The sequence below is a fragment of the Euleptes europaea genome, chromosome 12 (assembly GCF_029931775.1).
Source record: "Euleptes europaea isolate rEulEur1 chromosome 12, rEulEur1.hap1, whole genome shotgun sequence".
Taxonomy (NCBI): Eukaryota; Metazoa; Chordata; class Lepidosauria; order Squamata; family Sphaerodactylidae; genus Euleptes; species Euleptes europaea.
In genome coordinates, this window is record NC_079323.1 from 10,640,312 (window position 1) to 10,664,592 (window position 24,281).

The window sequence follows — 24,281 nt, forward strand, 5'->3', positions numbered from 1 at the left end:
CCTCCGCTCTTAACCACTACACCACGCTGGCTGTAACTGATCTTAAGGTTAAACTCCCTCTCCTCTTAACCACAAGGCTCCATATGGCTGTAACTGAATTTATCTCGTCTGTAAATCTGATATAAGTCTGGGAGTTCTGTGTATAAAGCACTTGAGAGTTTTGTCTATCTCAATGTAAGTTCAAGGAACCCTGATGTGGAAGGGGACCATGGTGCAGAGGAATGGGAGAGGGTGTTAAGCTAATTTCCTGACTGATTCCTTGAGTGAAATGGTCCCAAGGAGCTAAAAATGGTACAATGGAGAACATTTATCCCTGCTTCCGCTGTGAACACAGACAGGGGGCTGCCTTCTATTGAATCAGACCATTGGTCCATCAAGATCAATATTTTCTACTCAGATGGGCAGTGGCTCTCAGGTAGAGGTCTTCCATATCATCCAAGGCCTGGTCCTTTTAACTAGAGGTGCTGGGGATTGAACCTGGGATCTTACATAAGAAAGAACGTGCTGGATCAGACCAAGGTCCATCAAGTCCAGCAGGCTGTTTACACAGGGGCCATCCAGGTGCCTCTAGGAAGCTGCTGCAGCAGCATTGTCCTGCCTGTGTTCCACGGCACCTAATATAATAGGCATGCTCTTCTGATCCTGGAGACAATAGGGATGCATCATGACTAGTATCCATTTTGACTAGTAGCTATGAATAGCCCTCTGCTCCATGAACATGTGCACCCCCCTCTTAAAACCTTCCAAGTTGGCAGCCATCACCACATCCTGGGGCAGGGAGTTCCACAATTTAACCTTCTGCATGCCAAGCAGATGTTCCACCACTGAGACACAGTCCTTGTGCTGCGGTCCTGTTCTAAATCAAGCTCTCCTGTGCCTGATTTTTAAAAGAAGAAGAAGAAAATGCTTAAGAGCACATTTACACAACTCCAAGCACCTCCTCTGTTGTGGCCCCAAGTTCGACCCATTCCCGAAGCAATGGTCAACATGCAAAGGGAAAGCTCTGTCAGAGCCTCAACTGCTCTTCATGCTGGGGGGTTAAAGAAGAAGAAGAGGTGCTTTTTATATGCTGACTTTCTCTACCACTTAAGGAAGAATCAAAGTGGCTTACAGTATCCTTCCCTTCCCCACAACAGACACCCTGTGAGGTAGGTGGGGCGAGAGTATGACTAGCCCAATGTCACCCAGCTGGCTTCATGTGTAGGAGTGGGGAAACAAATCCATTTCACCAGATTAGCCTCTGCTGCTCATTTGGAGAAGTGGGGAATCAAGCCTGGTTCTCCAGATCAGAGTCCACTGCTCCAAACCACCGCTCTTAACCACTACACCAAGCTGGCTCTTTGCCCAAGTGTCAGTCTGCGTGGGAAGAACTCTTCGGGGGCAGTCAACACAGCTTGTGCTTCATACACACACACACCCCCCGCTCAATGCAAAATATGGCCCCTGTTAAAAATTAGTCCTTGCTCAACTGAAAACAGCACGGCATTTAGAATGGGGTGTGGAGAGCAATGTAAGAATATGCACATATTTTATAGCAAGTGTGCCACGCAGGGCCTTATGAGCCAGAGGAGCATAAGGCAATCCTCCTTCAGAACAAAAGTGGCAACTCTCAGTGAATTGCCGAGCTTCAGCGCTGACAACCTGATAAATGAACATCTCCATCTTCTCTTCGAAACCCATCTTTTACAGATGATGTCAACACTTTCCGATAGCTCCCAGTTTATTTAAAGCGTTTGGCTTTTTAAAAAAGACAGCTATCTTATAAATGAAAAAGGATATTGAGTCATGCCGGATCTGGGTTTCAATCTGTGTTCTTTGTACATTGGGGGGGGGGGAGAAAAGAGCAAAAAAGGAAACTGACAACGAAGAAAGAATGCTCGGGGTGAAAACGGAGGTCACACTTCTTTAAGTATACTGGGAAGCGTTGTGAACATAAAATTTGCTATCTTGAAAACACACAAATTTTCAGAGCAGGGCACGCAGTGTGTTCTCCAGTCATTGCCCCATTATCTCTGTCTTCATCCTGCTTCTGCGTTACATCTGTCTTCATTCTCATTCTACTCTCCCAGTTGTAATGGTATGTATATCTTTGCAGATTCCTAATTAACGGCTGGGCGAGGAAGAGACACAACTATTTTATAAGGCTGCTATTCCGCTTGAGGCACAGGCCCCATCCTTTGAAATCCCAAACGTTACTGCAAGAATGGGTGGCCAATTCCACAGCACACTTGCCAAAAGTTCCACAGGGCGTCGTGTGTTCCGTAGCATTCTTGAATAGGCTTTGCAGAGCCCTTAGATATGGCTATTGCATAGCCTTAGGCCTAGACTTCTCCCTGCCTCTCCAATACATCATTTCACACTTACTTCACTAAAATCAAACCCACAGAAAACGGCACTGTACATAGCGTGCATCAGGCTGGCACTCTCATGTTTAGGAACTGACTTGCAGATAGGCTTGGAAAAACAGATTGGCAATTTATGCATGGCTGTTTCCTTGCAGCCCCCCGCCTCCCACCGAGTACTTCAGGGCTTTGCTTTGATTATGCTTGCATTTTCCAACCGTCAGAGGTCACCTCGCTCTCCCTGCATGTTTCCCCCATGTTTTCTGGATGCTGGCTAAACACGAATCCAGAAAATGAGGGGAAAATGCATGGGAACGCATGGGGAGAGTGAGGTGACCTCTGACGGTTGGAAAATGCAAGCATAATCAAAGCAATGCCCTGAAGTACTCGGCACAGTGACCGTGAGGGAACAGCCATGCATAAGTGTACAGAAGGGGAAAGAAGAAGGAGAAGGAGGAGGAGGCTTTTATATGCCGACTTTCTCTACCACTTAAGGGAGACTCAAACCAGCTTACAATCACCTTCCCTTCTCCTCCCCACAACAGATACCCTGTGAAGTAGGTGGGGCTGAGAGAGCGCTAGGAGAGCTGTGAATAGCCCAAGGTCACCAAGGTGGCTTCATGTGTAGGAGTTGGGAAACCAACCTGGGCTATACTACCATGCTGCCTTCCCTCCCTGTGCTATCGCTTAGCTGGACCTTAGTTATCTGAACAGAGATGTCATTTGGTCATGTGGGAGCATCAGCTATGTTGAACACCAAACATGTTTAGCTGCAGCATCCCTAGCAACATGGGACTGCCACATAGACAACCCAGTTTATTCACTGACCCTGAACATAACTGTGCACGACGCACCCCATCTGGCTAGTATTTTAAATAGGCTGAAAAAACAATGTAGGAAAAAAGTTCCCTTCCCTGATAACATTTCATATACGTCATGTATTAAGATTGTGTCCCTAATGGGATTTTAATCAACTGTTGACGATTCTACTCTTTTGTATGTGCTGTATTAATGTGCTGTATTAATAAATGAACCCCGAGATTGTGTCCTTGCAAACAAAGACGTTCTACGAAGTTTAAAGAAAATCATCACACACTGTTACAGACACAACACAGATGGGCCAACATGGTAGCGCATGTGCGCTCTCAGTACAGTGCATTTAAAAAAAAAAAAACAGCCACATATCAGGGTTTCATAAATTCCTCAGCGCTAGCATATGTGTTTCCTGACTGCTACAGAATTTCCTAAGAGAAATCAGCATATATCAATATGCTACAGCTTGTTTGTTAATGAGCTGGTGCCCATGACTCATTTCTGTAATGAGCAAACATTTCTTTTTTGCAGGAGATTAATTATATTATAAGCGGCAGTCAATGGCTTAGAATAACACATGTAAAGATTTCTCTTTTATTTAGCTGCCAAAGTGTGGCTGATTCCCTCTGTGTGTGTGTGTGGGGGGGAACCCACCCCAAACCTCGGTCAGTCATTCCCGTCACGGAAGGGGTACGGTTCAGCCGATGCCGTAATGAGCAAGCAGTATCATTTCAAAGAGCGCCACTGCTCAATAATCTAAACAGCGTGAGATTGTGGTTCAAAGGATTTGTGGTTTTCAGGGAAGAAGGGCAACCCCTGCTTCGGTGGAATTGAACATGGAACGGGAAACATTCGGCAGATCTAACCATTAACTGCCAGGAGACACAAGACACCAAGCGGTACCAGCTGGATACCGTGCATTGCACATAATTATGTAGTAAAAAACAAAAGCAAAAAATCCCTGATTTTTTTTTCTCCCAAAAGAGGCACATAACACACCGAGGTGCTGAAATAGATTTTGGAGGCTTGCCTGACATTGGAAAATAATTTTCTGACTGTAAATTCTTATTCTTTAAACACGAAGGAGGGCATTCAATAACCTTCTGTTTGGCCCCTTTATATCCAACAAGAAGGCAGAGCCTGCTTCTTTATAATGGCCTGGTTAGAGAAGAGGGACTTCTTCCTGCTTCCAGCTCATGCTGGAATAATGAGGAGGAGGAAGAGGAGGAGGAGGAAGAAGCCCCACCTACCTCACTGTCTGTCTGTTGTGGGGAGGGGAAGGCAAGGCAATAATAAGCCGCTTTGAGTCTCCTTAAAAGGTAGAGAACTAGTGTGGTGTAGTGGTTAGGAGCAGTGGACTCTAATCTGGAGAACCGGGTTTGATTCCCCGCTCCTCCATATGAGCGACGGACTCTAATCTGGTGAACCAGGTTGGTTTCCCCACTCCTACACACGAAGCCAGCTGGGTGATCTTGGGCTAGTCACAGTTCTCTCTGAACCCTCAGTCCCACCTACCTCACAAGGTGTCTGTTGTGGGGAGAGGAAGGGAAGGAGATTGTACACCGGTTTGATTCTCCTTGAAAGGTAGAGAATATCGGCATATAAAAACCAACTCTTCTTCTTCTACCAATATTTATTTATTTGAGTTTTTACCCTGCCCCCCTTAGCCAAGGCCAGGCTCAGGGCAGCAACACCACCTGCAGGGTTCACTGATGATGCCATTCCCTACGAAGGGCACCCCAACTAGTTATGATTGGGAGCCTTGATTGACAGCTGTAGATCACCCCTTGCCGCTATGCTGGATGCCTTTAGTGTAACGGCCTCACTGTATTGTGTCCAAGAAAGCTGCAGATAAGGAAATGTCCTTCAGCCAACTCTTATCTACTTTGAACATATCCAAGCAATCTCCTTGATCCACAGGACAGCCCTGGCTGATGGAGAGCTATCTGTCTAGCCTCAGAGGGAAGTGGCCTTTGCCTTTTAAGTTCCTCTCCAGGGTTTTATGTACCTTCTTGTTATGTACCTTTGCCCTCCCCATTATCCCTTTGGTGGAAAGTCTGTTGTGAGAGATAAGGTTGCCAAGCTGTAATCTCTCCTCAAAAGTAAAGGCTCTGATGACCAAAAAAAAAAAAAAATCTAAGGGCTACCTTTTCCCAGATGAAGAGGAAAGTGGAAGACCTTGGGCTCTAGATACCCTGTTTGGTTCTGGCCATCATGGTGTACTGGTTAAGAGTGGCAGACTCTAACCTGGAGAACCGGATTCGATTCCCTGCTCCTCCACATGCAGCCTGCTGGGTGACCTTGGGCTACTCACAGTTCTTTCAGAACACTCTCGGCCCCACCTACCTCACAGGGTGTCTGTTGGGGGAGGGGAGTGGAGGCAATTGTAAGATGCTTTAAGTCTCCTTAAAAAGGTAGAGAAAATTGGGGTATAAAAACCAACTCCTCTTCCTCTTCTTCTTATCTAAACAGACGTTTGAGCACATGGTTGAGGACAGCAATAGTGAAATAGATCAGCTGGCTTCCCTTCCCTTGCTCCTTTCTTTCTTTCCTTCCTTTTTTTTCTTTTATTCCACCTGCCTCTACCCTCTGGGGGACCCTGGAGTTCTTGGTCTCCAGACCCATCTTAAACAACCCTCACCACCAAGGAGTTCTTCTCTTTATTTTATGATATGTAGATAGGATGCCATCTTATTAGGTTCATCTGGAAACAATGGTTTTAAATTTAATGTTTTGATTCGACGTTTATATTGTACTTGTATATTATTGTTGGAAGCTACCCTGAGCCCAGCCTGGCCGGGGTGGGGCGAGGTATATATGGAATAAAATAAAATAAAAGCATTTAATATATAGATATAATACATAGATGTGCATATATATTCAACCGTAAGTCGGAAGTGACTTGACGGCACTTAACTCACAGACATATATTCAGTTCAAGATAAAATCCCTTGATTTTTGTTTTTGAAATAGGCTGCTCTGTTTCCTTCATTCAAACTTGAGGGAGAAGAAGGAGGAGGAGTAGGAGTTGGTTTTTATATGCCGACTTTCTCTACCACTTAAGGGAGAATCAAACCAGCTTACAATCACCTTCCCTCCCCCTCCCCACAACAGACACCCTGTGAGGTAGGTGGGTATGAGAGAGTTCTAAGAGAGCTGTGACTAGCCCAAGGTCACCCAGCTGGCTTCATGTGGAGGGGTGGGGAAACAAACCCAGTTCACCAGATTAGCTCAAGTGGAGTAGTGGGGAATCAAACCCGGTTCTCCAGATCAGAGTCCACCGCTCCAAACCAGTGCTCTTAACCACCACACCACGCCGTAGTTGGCTCAGTTCAGAAAGCTGTTAAGAGTCCACAGTCTTGCTATTTCAATTTCTGGATCGGGAACTAGTGTGTGTGGGGGAAAACAGTCACCCCATAGGGTTTCTGAAGCTTCTCATGAAAGCTCTCCAGCTGTTATAACGAAGTCTCTCTCCCTTTTCCCATGCCTGCTCCCTTTTGTGCATCCACGGCTAGTCGCCCCCCCCCCCCCAAAGCCTGGATCCTCCACACAATCTGGCCTTGCTCAGTCAAGGGAACCTTCTCTTCCTCCTCTCCTGCCATCTGGAACAATCTTCTTGCAGCTTTCCACTCAACTGACTCATCTTCAGTAACTGGCAAAAAAAAAAATGCCTTCCTATCCTAACTTTTCCTTTTTTTAGCTTCACCCTCGACTAGGCGATTTAATTAACTCCCAGGTGAAGAAAGAAATGTTTAAACAGCCAAGTCGGAATAAAGGCCATCGTGAGAAGGCAGGGAACAAGGATCATAAAGCCTTGTGGCCCAAAATGCTGCAGAAAAGCTGATCACTGTTACCGTTAGAATTTATAGAGCACTTTCAGAATCCAAAGTACTTAACATACATTACCTGGTAATTCTACCAACATCCCGGTAAGGTAGGCCAGTATTTTGTCGCCCCCCCCCATTGTAAAAGGTGGTCAGCCCTGGTTAGTATTTGGATGGGAGACCACCAAGGAATACCAGGGTTGCTTGAAGGAAGGCACTGGCAAACCACCTCTTTTAGTCTCAGGGGATTCTCCAGATAGGAAGCAAAATGTTATAAAGTAGCCAGAAGAAAAAGGGGAAAAAAAATCCCATGCTAAGCACAGTCTGACACCTCCATAGGAAGAAGAACCACTTAAACTGGAGGAAGGTTTCTCTGGCTGGAAGAACTTCTAGCAGCCTAAGGTAGGATTCCACCCAGCCTCATGCTGATCGACCGTGTCCCAGAAGGAAGCACACAATTCTGAGTACAGCTGAGAGTCACTTAAAGGGAACATAAAAGCATAAGAACATAAGAAAATCCCTGCCGGATCAGACCAAGGCCCATCAAGTCCAGCTGTCTGTTCACACAGTGGCCAACCAGGTGCCTCTAGGAAGCCCACAAACAAGACGACTGCAGCAGCATTATCCTGCCCGTGTCCCACAGCACCCAATATAATAGGCATGCTCCTCTGATACTAGAGAGAATAGGTATCCAGCATGACTAGTATCCACTTTAACTAATAGCCATGAATACCCTTTTCCTCCATGAATATGTCCACTCCCCTCTTAAAGCCCTCCAAGCTGGCAGCCATCACCACATCCCGGGGCAGGGAGTTCCACAATTTAACTATGCGTTGTGTGAAAAAATACTCCTTTTATCTGTTTTGAATCTCTTACCCTCCAGCTTCAGCTGATGACCTCGCGTTCTAGTATTATGGGAGAGGGATAAAAACTTCTCCCTGTCCACTCTCTCCAAACCATGCATAATTTTATAGACCTCTATCATGTCACCCCTCAGCCGTCTTCTTTCCAAGCTAAACAGCCCTAAGCGTCTTAACTGCTCCCCATAGGACAGTTGCTCTAGTCCCCTAATCATTTTGGTTGCTCTTTTCTGCACCTTCTCAAGCTCTGTAATATCTTTTTTTAGGTGCGGTGACCAGAACTGTACACAGTATTCCAAGTGTGGTCTCACCATAGATTTGTACAAGGGCAGTATGGTATCAGCAGTTTTATTCTCTATTCCTCTTCTAATTATGGACAGCATGGAATTTGCCTTTTTTACAGCAGCAGCACACTGGGTTGACATCTTCATTGAGCTATACAGTGAAGCTACCCAAAGGAAAAAAGGAAGAGGAGAGGAGAATGCACAACTAAGAACCAAGAATCAAGGAGGAGGAGAATGCACAACTCAGAACCGAGGCTCCAGGGGAGGAGAATGCACAGCTAAGAACCGAGAATCAAGGTGGGGAAATTTGGAGAAGCTGGATGGGATTTCCAAATCTCCCCTTACGAGACAGACAGAGAGATAGACAGACAGAATCCTCACAGAGCCCCGCCTATCTGTCAATCTAAGCCAATCTTCAAGAATCCATCACACTCCCCAAACAAAATCTCTTAACAGGCTATGCAGATGCAGTGGCAGAGTTTGGCAATTAAGAGCAAGCTTGATTCTCAGTGGCTGGTGGATCATCAGAGAAAGGAATATCTTTAGTCTCCACCCAAAAAAGAATGGATTTGCTGTACTTTCTCCAATGCAAGTGGAACACACCTGTAAGTGGGTCGACCAAAAGGGCACATTGCTTTTCCTTACCCTACAGAGATGGCTCAGAGGTATAACACCTGCTCTGCATTCACATGCAGAAGGTCCCAGGTTCGAGTCCCCGCATCTCCAACTCTAGGATCTCTGGCAAGAGATGATGGCAAAGACTTCTCTCCTCCAGAGGCACTGCCTTTCAGATCCAGCAAAACTGCGATAGATGGACCAATGTCCTGACTCATTTTCACACAGCATCATATGTTGTTGTATAATTAATATTGGTTTTTAATGTTTATATGTCATATGATTAGCGTTGTCATTAACAGATCAAGTCATGTGTGCTTAGGAATAAGCAGGGTTTTGTTGTTGCCTTTACCAGCAGAAATGGGTACATACACCAAAGGGATGTATTGCTCTACTTTCATCTTATATAAGTGAATAGTTGCCTCCCATTCTTTGGTCATTTATGCATGGGAGTTTTGCCTGAGGTTTATTGCTGGCTGGACCCACACTTTCCTGTTGGGAATCTCTGCACCAGCAGCCTCCAAGCTCAAATCAAGTCCCCGCCCCTTGAAATGCTGCTTTGTAATTGCAATGCTCACTGTGAGAGAAGATCCCGCCCCCAACAAAAACCCCAATTGCCGCATAAAAAAGCATTTTAGGAACAAAAAACAAAAAACGGAGCAATCTGAAAGGAGGGGGGAGAAATCCAAACCTACATTTTAAAACGCCTTTCTTTTGCTCAGAAAGAGCTCCAAGGAAGCAGGAAGTATTTGAATCCACCTCTTTACAGGCTGCTTTGTGATTGGCTGTGAGAGAAGTCAATCTTTTTGTGGCCAGGTTTTGCCTTCTGCATGGAGATTTCTGCAGGGCTGAGCTCAGGTTAGATGGAAAAGGTGAATTAACAGAGGAACGGGAAGACCCGGGCATTGAGAAGGCTGGCAGTGAAGTCCTTTCGAATGGATGGAGAACTCATGAAGAGCTCCAAGGAACAATCGAGTCAGACCAGGGGCGAGAGTGAGTCCAAGTGCCCAAGCTTAAATGACCGTACAGGTGCAAATAAAGCAGCGGTCTTTGGGACCCTGCTGCAGTGCATTTAGCAGCACTGGGCCCTCACTGACAAGGATCCTGCACAAAGACGCAATGTACCACTGCTTCAGAGACTCTGCAGTCTTCAGAGACTTCCTGCACACCCACACTTTTTCTGGGGAAAAGTGGTGTATGCAGTTGGGTAGTGAAATGTCCCTGGAACAGCATCGCAGTTTGCCCTGATCAGTCTTGAATGCAGTCAGGCTTCCAGTGGCATGAAAATGAACCGGGCTAACTGGGCCCTCCCCTCAGTACAAATGTACACGTGGAAGCTTGCAGTGTGTTAAAATGAAATAAAAGCATTAGGGGCTCAGGTCTATTAATGAAGAAGGGATGATGCTTAACCTGTGTAACCGGGCTTCGTAACACAGTTTTTATCTGCAGTACCATGTCCATCAAGGTCTAACTGGATCATCAAAACATTATTTACAATTGGTTTTGATCCACAAAATCTGATAGAGTTGGGACTACAGAAAGCCAAGTCTGGTTCATCAACGTCTCATTGATATTGAGTTTCAAAATGACAATGTTCTTCTTCCTGACTATTTTAAAAACCTCAGGTCATGGACAGGCAATTCAGCCCCTTATCTAACCTCAATTGCTTCCCCAACATTAAGATGGTCTTTTTCTAGGGCCTGATTTGATGCCCTGCCATCTGCTGCGCTTTCAGGAAGGTTTCTTCATTGCCCAAGAGAGACAAGCAAATGCTCTTGTTCCATGGATACGGTGGAGATGCTAGCCCATATTTTGCTCCATTGTGAACATTATGATGATGCCAGAAAGCGTTTAATTACTTCCCCTCCTATCTTGATTTGTACACTCTTACACCTCTGAGGCCTCCTTGATAGAATATCTACTGGAAGACAGGGTGACTTATATTTCATATTCCACAGCAAAATTTTGCTCTTATGTTTGTTGGAAACAGAAGGCATTTATGAAGAACAAAGACCTTATGGGCAAACCTTCAGATTAATTAGTACGGATGAGATGCTGTAAGCGGGTGCTGTACAATTTTAGCATAGGATGGATATTTTATATTTTATGCTGGCCTTTGCCTGTAATAAATAAATGATTGATTGCTTAATCTGTGTGACCTCTCTCTGCAGAAAAAAAGGGGGGGAAGGGCCATGGCTCAGTGGTAGAGCATCTGTTTGGCATGCAGAAGGTCCCAGGTTCAATCCCAGGCATCTCGAGTTAAAGGGACTAGGTAAGTAGATGATGTGAAAGACCTCTGCCCGAGACCCTGGAGAGACACTGCTGGTCTGAGTAGACAATGCTGACTTTGATGGACCAAGGGTCTGATTCAGTATAAGGCAGCTTCATGTGTGTTCAACAACTCCAGTTAATTTTGCTAATGAATAATAAGAAAGCACACACCCCTCCCCGATGGAAGACTTCTAACACGAATTGTGCACTTATTTCCCACTCCTATTCTGTTCCTACCTCCCTTTCTTCTAACAAGTAGCCACCAGCAATTAAGAAACTCCTTTTTCACCTTGGTTGTCACAAAAGGGTGCTTTTTGCTCAGATGATTTGAGCACCCTGCTCATCACAGCAAGCCACGAAGCGTTTCTGCTGGCGCCCACCCATTTCTCCTGGATGCCTTATTTTTTTACAAAGCGCGATCAATCTGTCAGTGCAAGCGAGGGAATCCCTGAAGACAAGGGGGGGGGGGCAGGAATTAGCCTGAAAAGACACCCACCTGAGTAGACCCACGGCATCATGCAAAGTGAGGTGCCGCGAGCCACTGACCCGTGAGGATTATCCGTGCTCTGTAAATGTGGATTCCCCTTTCTTTTTGCACCATGGAAACAGCAGGATTTTTTTAAAAAAAAAACCTTCCCAAGGAGATGGTGTTTACTTACTTGGGATAATGCCTCTGTTGAAAGACAGGCAAAATCTCAGCATCCCAACTCGAATGCAGAAACAGCATGTCCCGAAATCGCTCTGTTGAAATGATAAAAAGGAAAAAAAACACAGACCTCATATTGGTATCTATGGCTCAGAGGGTCAGGTCTGCTGACGCATATTAAGACCTTACTCCTATTCCCAGGTTACAGCAAATACAGTGTGGTGTAGTGGTTAAGGTGTCAGACTTTGGGAGAACCAGGTTTGAATCCCCACTCTGCCAAAGAAACTTGCTGGGTGACTTTGGGCCAGTCACATGCTCTCAGTCTAAACCCTGGCTAGTATGTGGATGGGAGACCTCCAAGGAATACCAGGATCGTGATACGGAAGCAGGCAATGGCAAGCCACTGCTGCAGTTGTCTTGTTTGTGGGCTTCCTAGAGGCGCCTGGTTGGCCACTGTGTGAACAGACTGCTGGACTTGATGGACCTTGGTCTGATCCAGCAGGGCTTTTCTTATGTTCTTATGTACCCAGATAAATGTGGGGTTTAAATCACAATTTCAGCTGTACATGCAATGAATGCAATATAAGAATTATGCAACACATGTATAAAGAAAAATGAAACATATATTGTACATGAATTGTTTGTGCATTTGTTGTAACTTGTGACTAGGCTTATTCCTGGCACCAAAGGACAGAAGAATGATTAAATATAATATCTCTACCTATCTTTTGTTTACAAACCTGAGTTTCATAGCCTCCCACTCTCAGATCAGTCAGAACTGCAAGGCCACTTACAAAAAATGTTGAACGATATGGAGAGTAAAATATGTCAAAACACAATGGCCAATAGATCTGCCGAACTCCAGGTGGGGCCTGGAGATCTCCCAGAATTACAAGTAATCTTCAGACTACAGAGATAAGTTCCCCTGAAGAAAATGGCTGCTTTGGAGAGTGGACTCTATGGAATTATATCCCACCAAGGCTCTTCCCCTCCCCAAACTCAGAGCTCATCCCCATATCTCCAGGAAATTCCCAACCTGGGGATGGGCAACCTTAATGGCCAAACTGACCGATGAAGTCAATATTAATAGAAAACAGCTGTGATTCAGCCTTTAAATGCCATTTTAAAGGGCAACGTCCTTACCTTGAGCCAAAAATAGCATCTAACAACCACAACTAGGTTTACCAGCTCTGGGTTGGGAAATATCTGGAGATTTTGAGGAGCCTGAGAAGGGCGGGGTTTGGGGAGGGACTTCAGTGCCATAGAGTCCAATTGCCAAAGTGGCCAGGTGAACTGATCGCTATTGGCTGGAGATCAGTTGTAATAGTGGGAGATCTCCAGCCACCACCTGGAGGTTGGCAACCTTAATCACAACTGTTATGTATCTTTAAGTGTCCCATTATTTTTGTCCCACCGTCCTCGGCAAGTGGACTAAGGTGGCTGACAAAACTGACTGAGTCATGGAGGCTTTCCTCTCCTTCCACCTGATCAGTTCCCACACTGCTTTTCCTCCTTCTCAGGCAGTTTGTCACATGGATTTCTCCATGAGCACTCTTGCATGAAGACATTATGTTGATATTAAACCCCTACAGACCTGGAAAAATGCCCACTAGGCCACGCGGCTAGAGCATACTTTCAACATATTGTTATCTTTGCTATTCAACACTGTTTTAACTGAATGTTCCCCAGCTGACGTTTATTCAGCAAGGTTGTCACCAATGTGATTTTAAAAAAATGCTGAGGTTTCCTCAACCGGCTGAAGAACATGGAATAAAATAGATGGCCTCCAGCTCTTTCTTTCCTCCTGACAGATCCACTAACATTTCCTCAGAGTTTGATTTTAAAAAGCCCTCAGAACAAGATCATAAGAAAAGTCCTGCTGGATCAGACCAAGGTCCATCAAATCCAGCAGTCTGTTCACACCGTGGCCAACTAGGCGCCTCTAGGAAGCCCCCAAACAAGACGACTGCAGCATTCTCCTGCCTGTGTTCCACAGCACCCAATATAATAGGCATGCTCCTCGGATCTTGGAGAGAATATGTATACATCATGACTAGTATCCATTTTGACTAGTAGCCATGAATACCCCTCTCCTCTATGAACATGTCCACTCCCCTCTTAAAGCCTTCCAAGTTGGCAGCCATCACCACCTCCTGGGGCAGGGAGTTCCACAATTTAACTATGCGTTGTGTGAAGAAATACTTCCTTTTACCTGTTTTGAATCTCTCACCCTCCAGCTTCACCAGATGACTTTATGTTCTAGTATTATGAGAGAGGGAGAAAAGCTTCTCCCTGTCCATTCTCTCCATACCATATATCATTTTAAAGACCTCTATCATGTCTCCTCTTAACTGCCTTATTTCCAAGCTAAACAGCCCCAAGTGTTTTAACCTCTCCTCATAGGGCAGTTGCACTAGTCCCCTGATCATTTTGTTTGCTCTTTTCTGCAGGAATTTCTCTACCCAGAGATGGAAATCCTAGGGATGAAGGAGAACAAGTTGGTCCTCCCCAAGCCAATAATGGCCATCATGGATGCCTGACCTAACTTATCTGGTGGATGCCAAGCCGCACTTGGCTCTGTGGGGAGGAGTTGTCAGAAGTTACATAGGTCTGGAATGCATCTTGGTTTTTTTTTTTCCAGCCTAGGACTTTTTCATACTCAAGGATCAAAGTATTTACCTCCTCTGGAAAACAACCCTCCAAAAAACGCTGACATTGCAAACCATCCTAGGGCGGCTGAAGAAGCGGGGGAAGAAAGCCCTTTGGTGAGACAAGAACATTCCTAGAGAGTTAGAACATCAACCACGAAGCCTCAGAAGCGCATTCTTTTTCATTGTTCCTGATGATTGGGGAAAGCCTGCAGCATCGGCTCTCATCTCCTGTCCTTCACACACAATTAATCCTGCTTTTGGTATTGGAGGGGAAGGGGGGATGCTCTCAACACAGACACACACACACACACACACACACTACAAAAGAAAGTCTTAGTACTGAAAAGAGATTTTGGCTAAACATTGGGAAGACCTTCCTGACAGGAAGAGGGGTGCCTGGGTGGAACAGTCTTCCTAAGGAGACGTAATTCATTTCTATTGTGTCATTCATTTCTATTTCTATTGTTGCCCCAGAGGGTCGGACCAGAGCCAACAGGCTGAAATTAAATCCAAAGAGTTTTTGGCTAAACGAACCTCTTGACAGTTAGATCGGTTCCTCGGTGGAACAGGCTTCCTCGGGAGGTGGTGGGCTCTCCTACTTTTGAGGTTTTTAAGCAGAGGGTGGATGGCCATCTGACAGCAAGGCTGATTCTGTGAACTTAGGCAGAGCCAGCGTGGTGTGGTGGTTAAGAGCAGTGGACTGTAATCTGGAGAGCCGGGTTTGATTCTGCACTCTTCCACATGAGCGGCGGGCTCTAATCTGGTGAACCGGGCTGGTTTCCCCTTGGGTGACCTTGGGCCAGTCACAGTTCTCTCAGAACTCTCTCAGCCTCACCTACCTCATAAGGATGATATCAAGAAGAATGGGCTGCATGAGAAAACCATTCAAGAATGAAATTGTTGTTATTATTATTACTGCCATTGAAAGGTTATTCAAGACACATGGAATATTTAATATTCTGCCTTTGTCAGATCTGAATCACTCATAAGATTGGGGCTAGAAGGCCCTTCCTCATCCAGCGTGGTGTAGTGGTTAGGAGCGGTGGACTCTAATCTGGAGATCCAGGTTTGATTCCCCACTCCTCCACATGAGCGGTAGACTCTAATCTGGTGAACCAGGTTAGTTTCCCCTTGGGTGACCTTGGGCCAGTCACATACACAGTTGTAATACTGGGAGATCTCTCAAAACTCTCTTAGCCCCACCTACCTCACAAGGTGTCTGTTGTGGGGAGAGGAAGGGAAGGCGATTGTAAGCCGGTTTGAGACTCCTTAATGGTAGAGAAAACCGGGATATAAAAACCAACTCTTCTTCTTCAAAAAAAAACAGTGGGGAGCCCTAATACACACATCTAATCTTAGCAAAGAACACGATCATAACAATACATTCTTCTGCTGACCACAGGCTTAACAGTTTCTTCTGCACCAATGGGCTTTCTCATTCTTACCACGTCCCCCAGCTCCATCAGTTATGTTTCAACTCGTATATCTTGCTATATACTGTTACTAAAAAACACGTCAGCCCTTGTGTTTACATGGATTTATGGCATGCTCAGGCTCTTGGGCTGTGCTCCAAAAAGCTATTAGAGGCAACCTGAGGGATTCCGAATGCCCAGTGGGATTTCTGGCTTATTTCCTTTTTTCTTAAAAAAAAAAAGTAAAGAAAGAAACTACACACCGTATCACAAACTGTGTTTCAAAATTCCTCTCCGCTGAGAAAGAGCTTACCACGCAGCATGGGGGAGGGTCTTCTGTTGTTGTTGGGTTTTTTTAAATCCCCCTCTCGGACACACAGATTCTGTTGCATGATTTTTCTGGCTTTACGGTTTCAGTTGCGGTGTGCGCATGTTTTGAAATGTGTCAAAACATTACTTACTTTCCCTCTTTGCTGTGCAACGATTCACTTTCTGGAGTGGGGGGAACCATAGGGGCGAGCCTGCATTATGCATATCGAGGGTCCTGTATTCAGGCTTGGGTGGTCAGTTAAATTCTCAGCTAGCAGGACTGGGGAAGACCCTGTCTGAGACCCCAGAGAGCCTCTGGCAGTGAGACTTGATAGTAGTGGGCTGGATGACCCACCGAGTTGATGCAGCAATTTTAGATTTCATAATTTCTTTATAAAAGAAGAAGAGTTGGTTTTTATACCCTGCTTTTCTCTACCGAAAGGAGTCTCAAAGCGGCTTACAAATTCCTTCCCTCCCCCCCACCGTCCACATCAGGCACTTTGTGAGGTAGGTGAGGCTGAGAGAGTTCTGAGAGAACTGTGACTAGCCCAAGGTCATCCAGCTGGCTTCATGTGGAGGAGTGGTGAAACTTAACCCGGTTCAACAGATTAGAGTCCGCCGCTCGTGTGGAGGAGCAGGGAATCAAACCCATTGCTCCAGATTAGAGTCTCCTGCTCGTGTGGAGGAGCGGGAAATCAGAACCAATTCTCCAGATTAGAGTGCGCCACTCTTAACTACTACACCATGCTGGATCTCAAAAGCCTATGCTTGGTCTACATCTTCAGTATCACAGAACTGTAGCACACAGATATATTTTTTTGCTGTCAAGTCACAGCTGACCCTGTAGAGTTTTCAAGGCAAGAGACCTTCAGCGGTGGTTTGCCATTGCCTGCCTCTGTGTCATGTCCCCAGTATTCATCGGAGGTCTCCTATCCAAATACTTGCCAGGGTCGAGGCTGAGAGTGTATCACTGGCCCAAGGTCACCCAGCAAGTTTCCATAGCAGAGTGGGGATTCGAACCTGGGTTTCCCAGACTCTTGTCTGACACCTTAACCACTGAAACCTTCTGGTTCTCCATACACAAATTATACTGAAGAGGGTTTCTTCTTCTTCTTCTTCTTCTTCTTCTTCTTCTTCTTCTTCACCCTGGTAATCCCACAATGCCACCAAAACGAATACTTGGAAGTAACACGTACACTCATCATTGATCGGACCCGTGTACTCACTTTCTTATCTATTATTTTTTTAGCATTCAGAATAATAATACTTAGCACCCTTTCAGCGTTGTCAGCCTCCAGGTGGAGCCTGGAGATCTCCTGGAGTAACAACTCATCTCCAGATTAAGGCAATCACTTCTTCTGGAGAATATGGCTGCTTTGGAGGGTGGACTCTATGGCATTCTACCCTGCTGAGGTCTCAGCCCTCCCAGGCTCCAACTTCCACAGGCTCTGCCTCCACAATCTCCAGGAATTTCCCAACATGCATCTGGCAACTCGAGCAGAAAGTGCCTCACATGACATTTGTTGGTAATCCTGACAAGAGATCATGATTACCTATTCCTTTATGTATGGTGAGCTGAGGTTCAAAGAGGGCAAGGGCCGTGGCTCAGTGGAAGAGGCTCTGCTTGGCATGCAGAAGGTCCCAGGTTCAATCCCTGGGATCTCCAGTGAAAAAGGACGAAGCAGCAGGTGATGTGAAAGACCTCTGCCTGAGATTCTGGCCAGCCACTGCCAGCCTGAGTAGATAGCACTGACCTCGATAGACCAATGGTTTGTGATTCAGAATGAAGCAGCTTCATGTGTGTTCAGCGTATGGTTGGCTTCCCTAAATCCAGCTAACAACATCATGGCTGAGGCGAGATTCGAACCAGGACCTTCCCAGAGCCTTTCGCTCATGCAGTTCAACCTTACACATGCCTGCTCAGAAATGTTCAATGTTCCCAGGTAATTGTGTGTTGGTCTGAGGTCTTCATCACCAGATTTAGAAGAAACTGATGACTCCTCTATACTTAGGGTTGCTAGCTCTGGATTAGGAAATACCTGGAGATTTTGGGGGCAGAGCCTGAGGAGGGCAGGGTTTGGAGAGGGGAGGGACTTCAATGCCATTAAGTCCAATGGCCAAAGCGGCCATTTTCTCCAGGGGAACTGATCTCTATTGGCTGGAGATCAGTTGTAATAGTGGGAGATCTCCACCCACCACCTTAGTGTTGCCAGGTCCCTCTTCACCATTGGCGGGAGGTTTTTGGGGCAGGGAGGGATTTCAATGCCATAGAGTCCAATTGCCAAAGCGGCCATTTTCTCCAGGTGAACTGATCTCTATCCGCAAGAGATCTCCAGCTAGTACCTGGAGGTTGGCAACCCTAGGCACCCAGAAAGCTGTCAGCAGGCACCATGGCGCCCACGCGCACCACATGGGGCACCCGTGTGTAATAGACGATCTCCCAGCAAGCCCACCAAACTGCAGCTCCAAAGACTTTGGGGGAGGGTAGCCATGACAGTTAAACTGATAAAACCATTACACAGCTGTAGTTGAGTATGTCCCAAATCAACACAACCCGCAGCAACAACGGCTTTGGCTGGATTCCCCAGGCCATTTCCTCCAGAGCTGTACCATCTGCAGCCGGTGGGACGACGTGGGTTTGCATTGGTCAGAGAATGCAAACACCAGCCACGACGCATGCTTGCCAGATCGAGCTTTGCATCCTTTCCCTTTTAGCAGTTCCTCGTGCGAGATCCCCTGAAGGGCCTTTCTTTGGAAAAAAAACTCCTCCAGTTTGGCCTGCAGCCGTGGCGTGTAATTCAAAGCAGACGAGAACCCCGATCTATCTTCGATAATGCCTCTGCGGTTCTCCATATTCCTATTTCAATACATTTTCTTAAATGGAAGAACGGGCATTTCGGCGTAAGAAAGGATCCCCCCTGCTGTGTGTTCAGCTGCATTTCTGTTCATAAAAACCCTTAAAAGGCTCCCTCTAAATGTTCCGCCAATAGCTGCTCAGAAGCAAACAGGGCAGGACTCACTGATCAGGCCGCAGCTGGATCCCAATTAAACTTCGTGTTCCTAACATAAACTGCAAGAGTCCATCTAGAGTAGTCACAGGGACGGGGAGGGGGGCTGGATATATTTCCCCAAGACCGTGTTTTCAGAAGTTCCACTTCCTGTTAACATCTTATTATGCACAATGCTCAAATCCTATGTGAACCTTTGTTCCCACCAAAACTTATTTTGGCAATCTCCATCTGTGAAAACAAGTTTCTCTGCCCTATTTTCACGGAAGCTGACTCAAATCAAATATGAAAGCATATATGTTGCTATGTTTCCAAAACTGTTTTGAAACAGAATAAATTTTGTCTTTGTTGCCTGGCACCCGCAGAGTTTAGGATACTACCCTTTAAAAACAATACATACATACAAGTTTCAAACACTACAGAGTCAAGCTATGATTCAATGGGATTTTACTAGGGTTGCCAGGTCCCTCTTCGCCACCAGCGGGAGGTTTTGGGTCTGAGCCTGAGGAGAGTGGGGTTTGGGGAAGGGAGGGACTTCAATGCCATAGAGTGCAGTTGCCAAAGTTTCCATTTTCTCCAGGGGAACTGATCTCTATCAGCTGGAGATCAGTTGTAATAGCAGGAGATCTCCAGCTAGTACCTGGAGATTGGCAACCCTAGATTTTACTGCCATGGCTTCCTGCACAGAACTCTGCAAAATCTACAGTGGAAAAATCCAGGATTCCATCATTGCAAATTCTCGGCACCTGGAGCTCCTTTGGTGAACACAACACTTAAACCAGAGTGAAGCTGGTTTAAATTGGTAATGTAGTCGTGCCTTAAGGCCTGCTCAATTTGAAAACTAGGGGAGGGGGCTTTTCGTTCTCCTCTTCCCTATAGATCATAGCAGGGCAAAGGATAATAAATCCATATATGCCTAGATAATATGAGACTGGCCAACATTTGTTAAAAATTCCTATCTAAATCAAATCCTTACCCCTGACAGCTAAAATGCCCTTCTCCAAAGCGTAATATTTTCAAGAAGGACTGTTGACAAGTCTCCAAAGTATCATATATAATCAAATTGGGGGCAAGGGAAGGAAAGGCAAAACAGAAGTGATACACCAGGGGTTTCAACCATAACGCCCGTAGGTCAGATCCGGCCCCTTGAGAGCTCTTATCCGGCCCGCAAAACAGCAGAGGCAGCCACCCAACGACGTGACATTTATGTAATATCTGGCCCTTGTAACAATTGGGTTCGACACTCCTGTGATATACAATCCTAAGCAAAGTTATGCCTTTCTAATGTCCAATGAGTTCAATGAACTTAGAAGGGTATAACCCTGTCCAGGTTAAGCTGGCAGACACAAGGGCAGGTTCTCCCAGGGAACAAACACAGAAGCAAAGTCAACACTATTCAGGTACGGCATCAGTCCTAAGCAGGGTTTGGGGAAATACCTGGAGGCTTTGGGGGCAGAGCCAGAGGAGGGTGGGTTATGAGGAGAGGAAGGACTTCAATGCCATAGAATCCAATGGCCAAAGCGGCCATTTTCTCCAGTCCTAAGAACGCTTAGCTGGGAGTATGCCCCCATTGACCAAAACAGGAGTTCTGAGTAGACCTGCTTAGGATTGCTCCCTAAGTAGGGTTGCCAACCTCCAGGTAACAGCTGGAGATCTCCTGCTATTACAACTTATCTCCAGCCAACAGAGATCAATTCCCATGGAGAAAATGGTCACTTTGGCAATTGGACTCTATGGCATTGAAGTCCCTCCCCAAACCCTGACCTCCTCGGGCTCCGCCCCAAAAAACTCCCACCGGTAGCAGAAGGACCTGGCAACCCTATCCCTAAGTCATCTTCTCCTAAATTGTTTTTCCAGCATGGGTAGGAGACGTATCAACAGAAAGCTCAAATGATAACTGTGCGAGGAACCTGCAGACTCTCACATGAGGAAAAAGCACTAACCCCAAAATATCCTTCACCTTTGGGATAGCTGTTGCATTAATTTCTGCTTTCCACTCACACCTATTTGCATGCCTAGCAACCAAAGAGGCAAAACTTTCTTAGCAGGCCAGGAAGCAGAGATGGTTTATACACATTCTCCACCCTCAAGCCATTGCCTTTCTTTTAAGCCATGTATCCACACACATTCCTATGATTTGCTTGGCTAGCTTATTAATAACAACTCTCAACCAACATCACTATTACTGTGTCAGTTTATCAAAAATTAATGAAATATCAAAGCCCTAAAGTGTGGGAATATTGCGTGCTGTAGACAGAAAGTGTGAAAGAACAGGCATAAGTTTTTAAGGTCTTTTTTTCTTATAAAAATAACTCATTCCAGTTGGAATTTCTTTATTCTTATTGTACACTGAATTCCTTGAAAATTACATCTTTGCAGTACTGGCCACCTGTGCGGCTCAAGAATGGCTTGTGATTGCCATAGAAACCCCCCATTATACAGCATTCAGACATGCTGTGACAAGCCATCAGTTATACCCTTCCAAAAATATTTTTTTTTAAGAATTCTTTTCAGACAAAGAAAGTGTTTTGTTTTGGAAAATGGTCTGTTGAGCTGAAACGGAAGTTAGGCGATGTAATACAGCCCCACGGGAAACCATTCGACCCATTCAGTCACTTTGGGGTCAGGACACATGTTATCTGTAGTTAGATGGGGGGAGTTTGAGAAGTGGAAAAGCTGAACATATGCAGATGTTTCACATCTGGGCAATGCTGGGTAAGAAGCGGCAGGGGCCTGCTGATACTTTAACATGATGCTTAGGGCAGTTTCAAAAGTATCTTGGGTAGCTACAGCAAGAAACAGGGTTGCCAGCTTTGGGTTGGGAAATACCTGGAAATACCTTGGGGTGGAGCCTGAGGAGGGTGGGGTTTGAGGAGGGACTTAAATGGGGAATACTGCCATAGAGTCCACCTTCCAAAGCTGCCATTTTCTCCAGGTGATCTGATCTCTGTCGCCTGGAGATAAGATGTAATAGAGGAAAATCTCCAGCCACAACCTGGAGATTGGCAACACTAATTTATTTATTTATTTATTTATTTATTTATTTATTTTAACCTTTATCCTGCACCTTCAAGCAGGGCTCAGGGCAGCTTCCAACAGTTTAAAAATACATAATATAAAAACAACACATTCAGAATTTAAAACAAGTTTATCAATCTGACGTAATAAGATGGTGCTTCTGTATTACATATCACTTTACAGAGACTAAACAACATAGGGTTGCCAACCTCCAGGTTGTGGCTGGAGATCTTCTGCTACTGAAACTGATCTCCAGCCGATAGAGATCAGTTTACTTGGAGAAAGTGGCTGCTTTGGCAATTGGACTCTACGGCATTGAAGTCCCTCCCCTCCCGAAACCCCGCCCTCCTCAGGCTCTGCCCCAAAAACCTCCTGCCGATGGTGAAGAGGGAACTGGCAACCCTATGAATAATACTGTACCCAAAGCAACCTCCAGATACTAGCTGGAGATATCCTCCAATTGAAACTGATCGCCAGCCCATAGAGATTAGTTCACCTGGAGATGTGATGGCTGCCAACTTGGAAGGCTTGAAGAGGGGAGTGTACATGTTCATGGACGAGAGGGCTATTCACGGCTATTAGTTAAAATGGATACTAGTCATGATGCATACCTATTCTCTCCAGGATCAGAGGAGCATGCCTATTATATTAGGTGCTGAGGAACACAGGCAGGATGGTGCTGCTGCAGTCGTCTTGTTTGGGGGCTTCCTAGAGGCACCTGGTTGGCCACTGTGTGAACAGACTGCTGGACTTGATGGACCTTGGTCTGATCCAGCATGGCTTTTCTTATGTTCTTAGGAAGTCCCTTCATTAAAGAAACTAGAGCTGTGCTTGCTCACAGAGCGAGGACAGAACACTGTAAGCTGCTTTGGGTCCCGGAGAAAGGCAGGACATAAATGAAGTAAATAAATGAAAACAAGGATAAACTTCTAAATAACTAACATAAAATGAACATCTGCAAGCTGAGTCCTCATTTTCACAAATTAAACGTATCATTCTAGTCAACTTAGAAATGCCACTTTGAAAAACAAAAATGCAAGGGCCTATCCTTGCAACAAACCCCCCAAAAAACAGAAGAGCAAAGCCTGCCAGAACAGCACAAGAAAGAGGTGTCTTATATATTTTGTCTTTTGTTAAAGGCAGAATGTGCATTTTCCCTCTCATAGGATGACTCGAGTCTTTCCTGTGATCAAGTGCTCCTTTGCAAAGAGCTCCTCATTACTGGAAAAAAAAATATTCATAGCTTCTGCAGCCTCACTTCTGCAGGCGGAGACTCCGCAAGAAGAGCCCCTGGTATAAATCTTAATTGGCAGGAAAGTTCATATGGGGTATGTGATGACCTATGGGGGAGGTGTGATGGCCTCCATCTCCCCCACCCAAAAAAAAAAATAACTGAAGGAGAAAAGGAAATGCTGGATGTCCTCAAAACCCTGGGGAAGGAAATTGGGATATTACTATGCCGTTACGAAATCCAGATTTTCTCTCCCCCAAACCACTGGAAAAGCCATTCAGTTTTACCCGATCCTCTGAAATTGGACTGGTGCTATAAAAGATAGCAACGGGGAAAAACAGTAAGCAAAGATGAACCCCTTGCTTTGTGGAACGGTCTCGGAGTGCGTACATAACATAAGAACATAAGAAAAGCCCTGCTGGATCAGACCAAGGTCCATCAAGTCCAGCAGTCTGTTCACACAGTGGCCAACCAGGCGCCTCTAGGAAGCCCACAAACAAGATAACTGCAGCAGCATTATCCCGCCACAGCCCCAATATAATAGGCATGCTCCTCTCATCCTTGAGAGAACAGGCATGCATCATGACTAGTATCCATTTTTACTAGTACCCATGAATAGCGCATTCCTCCATAAACATGTCCACTCCCCTCTTCAAGTCTTCCAAGTTGGCAGCCATCACCACATCCTGGGGCAAGGAGTTCCACAATTTAACTATGCGTTGTTTGAAAAAAATACTTCCTTTTATCTCTTTTTTTATCTGTGTGGAAAGAGAAATCACAGTAGCCACCCGTCTCCATAAATCATGTGCTAAGAAAAGGATAAAGGAACAGTGATTCAAAATGAAGGCAATGGATTAGGAGTCAAGGTAGATATGCAAACTGAATCAAAGCTGTTACACAAAAAGAAAGCTTAAACCCCCTTCTACCTTGTACTTCCTTAAATTGCTACATCCCTGATTTTACCAGTCTTACTCTCCTGCTGGCACAAGTTTCCTTC

General features: G+C 45.5%; 1 protein-coding gene across 1 annotated transcript in view; it reads right to left on the reverse strand.

Moving 5' to 3' along the window:
• Positions 1–24,281, reverse strand: part of NOX4 (NADPH oxidase 4) — a 137,716-nt gene that overhangs the window by 37,999 nt on the left and 75,436 nt on the right. The window contains exon 13 of the mRNA XM_056858931.1: positions 11,669–11,750. Within this exon, the coding sequence (XP_056714909.1) occupies positions 11,669–11,750 (82 nt within the window). The remainder of the gene's footprint in view (positions 1–11,668; positions 11,751–24,281) is intronic.